Source organism: Anoplophora glabripennis, unplaced genomic scaffold (assembly GCF_000390285.2).
Source record: "Anoplophora glabripennis isolate ALB-LARVAE unplaced genomic scaffold, Agla_2.0 scaffold294, whole genome shotgun sequence".
Taxonomy (NCBI): domain Eukaryota; kingdom Metazoa; phylum Arthropoda; class Insecta; order Coleoptera; family Cerambycidae; genus Anoplophora; species Anoplophora glabripennis.
Window position 1 is genome coordinate 615,361 of NW_019416596.1, and position 3,857 is coordinate 619,217.

Genomic DNA, 3,857 nt, shown 5'->3' on the forward strand with positions numbered 1-3,857 from the left:
TATATATATATATGTGGGGTCTTAGGACAGCCATTGTCCAGCTACAGCGTGTCAAAATAGTTTTTAATTTTTAATTTCGAAACCGCTTGAGATAATTTAACCAAATTCGGAGTGCATATTTCTTAAGGCAGTAGGTATGATACAAAAAATTACCAGCATTAGAAACTTACCAGTGGCGGAAGTGTGGGTATCACCGATTATTTGCCAAAAAATATATATCACCCTTTATAATATTACAAATAAAATAGGTCTCCATATGCGCCATTGTATTATCTTCACTTTTTGTTTCTTTACACTTATTTGTATTCCAAACCGACTAACAACAAAATTGATGAATTTTTTACCTGTTTTCAAACGAAACACTTGATATGAGATTTTATGACGTTTCATATTCACATAATTCGTTTTGAGAAGAATGCAATTCTGTATATGACAGTCACATGATTAATTTATGACATGACTTCACAAATCCTAGACTTCCGCTTTAAGTGGGTTCAATGGGGATTATTGTTGTAAATCCACCTAATCCACTTTCGTGCGTAACTGCTACTAGTATGTATTTCACTATATTTATCGATAATATGGAATTTGCAGAATAATCTCAATAAATAAATTAAGAATAGTCTACAAAGTTTGACCAGAAATAATGACTCAAATTAAATATTGTCGGGATACTCTTAATTAAAGTTGTCTTCTCGGTGTTTTAAACAGGTAAATTTTAGAGGTCTTAAATAATCAAACTTGGACATTTTGAATATCGTTTGCAACATTTAAAAATGGCACATTTTTCAAAAAACTGTACGAAATATCCGACATGACGCAAGTTCTAACTTGTTTTACAAAGTTCCTTTACTCATAAATCAAATTATTACGATTTAGACAATGGTGATTAGAATAATGTCAGACAAAATCCAATGATATAGTACGTCAAAAAAAACCTTAATGTTGAGTAGGATTTTAAACATCAAAGACCGGATGTAAGAAAAAGTATTAAAGATAAGAATCTTATATAAAATGGAAGCGTTTCGAAAATCGTTCAATTCATTTTTTGCGATGAAGTGTACTGTCTATCTCCTCGCCTTCCTAGGCTTCTGCCTGGCTCAGTCCTCTTCCGAGGTAATTGTTACCAAGTTCCGTTTTCTTCCGAGGGTTTCTTGTCGCTGTTGTTCCAAACTGTTTCCATTTACCAGGTCTTGGAGCCCCTCTGCGCTGTCGTTGAGCCCATAAGGAAAGCCGTCGACCTTCCCGGACCCAGGATCATCGGTGGATACGAGGTGGAACCCAATTCTGTTCCGTACCAAGTAGCTGTGGTTATGAACGGTAACAACCTCTGCGGGGGATCCCTCATATCCACCACGAGAGTTTTGACAGCCGCACATTGCACACTCATGTAAGTAACTGCTACTGTCTGGACGAATATGATAATTGAAAAAATATGGAAACTGAAACGACGTCTCTCAAATAAAAAAAAAACTCCTTTTCAGCGCTGCCTTCGTAGAACTGCGATTCGGCGCCCACTACCACAACCAAAACGAACCCACCCAGGTACGTCTCACCAGCACCAGCTTCATAAACCACGAACGCTACGACGCGGCGACAGTCGAAAACGACATTTCGGTGATCTTGCTGCCCTCCCCGGTGGCCATTACCGCCGCCATCCAGGTCGTACCCCTCGCTCCCTCCACGGCACCCGATTTCCAAGGCAGGCTCGCCTTCTTGACCGGTTGGGGAGTCACAGAAAGTTTTCAACTCTCACCCGTCCTGAACGGAGTCAACCTCACCATTATTTCTAACAATGAATGCCGCAGTTTCTTTAGTATCGTGAGAGATTCTACTCTGTGCACCTCTGGAATCGGTAAGTGACGATTCTGGAGAGAACTATGGGACTACAGTGATGCGTTTCTTTATTCCTTAGGTCCACAGGGTATCGTGTCGGCATGCAACAGCGATTCCGGAGGCCCTCTCGTCGTCGACGGCGTCCAGGTGGGTGTGGTGTCATTCGGCGCGGGGGACTGTCAGGGAGGATCCCCCACGGGATTTGCAAGGGTCAGCGCCTTCAGGGAATGGATCAGGACCAACGCCGAAGTGTGAATTTTGATTTATGTAAATGCACGAAGCCTTAAATAAAGTTTTATTTGCAAATATGATCTAATTTTCATTTTTACCTACTAGGCCAGTCATTATAGCGTTTTTTTGGGAAAAAAATACTATTAGAAGTTTCTCTGCGGAATATTGTTCAGAAACTTGTTATAAACAAAATATCAAAAAATCTCGAGACTAGTTGGGAAACTTTGTTAAAACAATGGTCAAAATTATGGAAAAGTGGTTTTTTGACTCGCGTAAAAAAACTGTTATTCATAGAGAAAAAAGGTTTATACAACAAAGGTAGGTATTAAATAAATCTGTAAAATAAGACAAGTCCGATTAAATTCCGATAATTTGTTTATGCGCAAGAGCTCAAAAATGGTCGAAATTGTCCGCTTTTTTCAATTGCTAATAATTAATGCAATTTTCATCGCAGACACTTGTAATTCAGGATTTTTGAAGCTTTTTGCACCCTTAATAAGTGGTAAAAATTTCAGCCCAAAAACTTCATTAGCTTGGCGTTGGCGGAATTTGTTATCTAAGAAGATGCTATTTTCAATTCATTTTTCCCAAGCTCACAGGCGTTGTAGGGTTTCGATCATTAGTTGTTTTTGTACCTAAATAGTTGTATTGACATATGCATTTACTGATAATTTAATTTTTCAAATTTAATTTGTTTAAAAATGACTGAAAAAATGTTAATATTTATTACATCGTTAAGCGCGCATGCTAAGCCTCGCCTTCCCCACTCGTTCGCTAGACCAAGTAATAGAACGCATCGCCGCTATCTTCTTTTTCGAAATTAAATAGTTGAATTCACCTTAATGTTAATGTAGGACATGAAAATATAGCTCTTAATGTATACTCTCTCCAAATTTCGGCTCTTAATATTAATAATTAAGGTCACTGCGATTAAATAAATAAAAAAAATTATCTCAGCTTCTAATCAACTTACAACAACGATTTTTTTTTTAAATTCGAAGAAAACTAAAGTATAGAGGTTACTATTTCATTTTATAATAATTACCTATCTTAACATATCAATAAATATTAAAATTTTTTCAGTCATTTTTAACCAAATTAAATTTGAAGAATTAAACTCTCAGTAAATGCATATGTTATACAACTATTTAGGTACAAAAACAACTAATGTTCGAAACCCTACAGCGCCTGTGAGCTTGGGAAAAATCAATTGAAAATAGCATCTTGTTAGATAACAAATTCCGCCAACGCCAAACCAATGAAGCTTTCGGATTGAAATTTTTACCACTTATTAAGGGTGTCAAAAGCCTAAAATATCCTGAATTACAAGTGTCTGCGATGAAAATTGCATTAATTATTAGCAATTGAAGAAAACGGCAATTTTCGACCATTTTTGAGCTCTTGTGCATAAACAAATTATCGGAATGTAATCGGACTTTTCTGATTTTATAGGCTTTTTTAATATATACCTTTTTTGTATAAACTTTTTTTCGCTATGAATAATAGTTTTTTTACGTGAGCCAAAAAACCACTTTTCTATAACTTTGACCACTGTTAAAACAAAGTTTCCCAACTAGCCTCGAGTTGATTTTTTGATATTTTATTTATAACAGGTTTCCGAACAATATTCCGCAGAGAAACTTCTAATAGTAACGAGCGTTCAAATAAAAACGTGGTCGAAGTTGGCTCTGACACATTGGACGTAGGGAGTAGCTTATAGCGACCAACTTAACCTCATTTCTCAACGAGCTGTATAGCAGCTGTCAGTTTCAATAACGTTAATGACTATA

The 3,857-nt window shown here is 36.6% G+C and overlaps 1 protein-coding gene across 1 annotated transcript; it reads left to right on the forward strand.

Moving 5' to 3' along the window:
* The first annotated feature begins 1,000 nt into the window (after positions 1 to 1,000).
* Positions 1,001 to 2,144, forward strand: LOC111691759 (brachyurin-like). Its single transcript, XM_023455032.1, has 4 exons — positions 1,001 to 1,116; positions 1,191 to 1,390; positions 1,485 to 1,855; positions 1,916 to 2,144. The coding sequence occupies exons 1-4, from the start codon at positions 1,015 to 1,017 to the stop codon at positions 2,089 to 2,091; spliced, it is 849 nt and encodes a 282-aa protein (XP_023310800.1). The 5' UTR covers positions 1,001 to 1,014; the 3' UTR covers positions 2,092 to 2,144.
* The last annotated feature ends 1,713 nt before the right edge of the window (positions 2,145 to 3,857 follow it).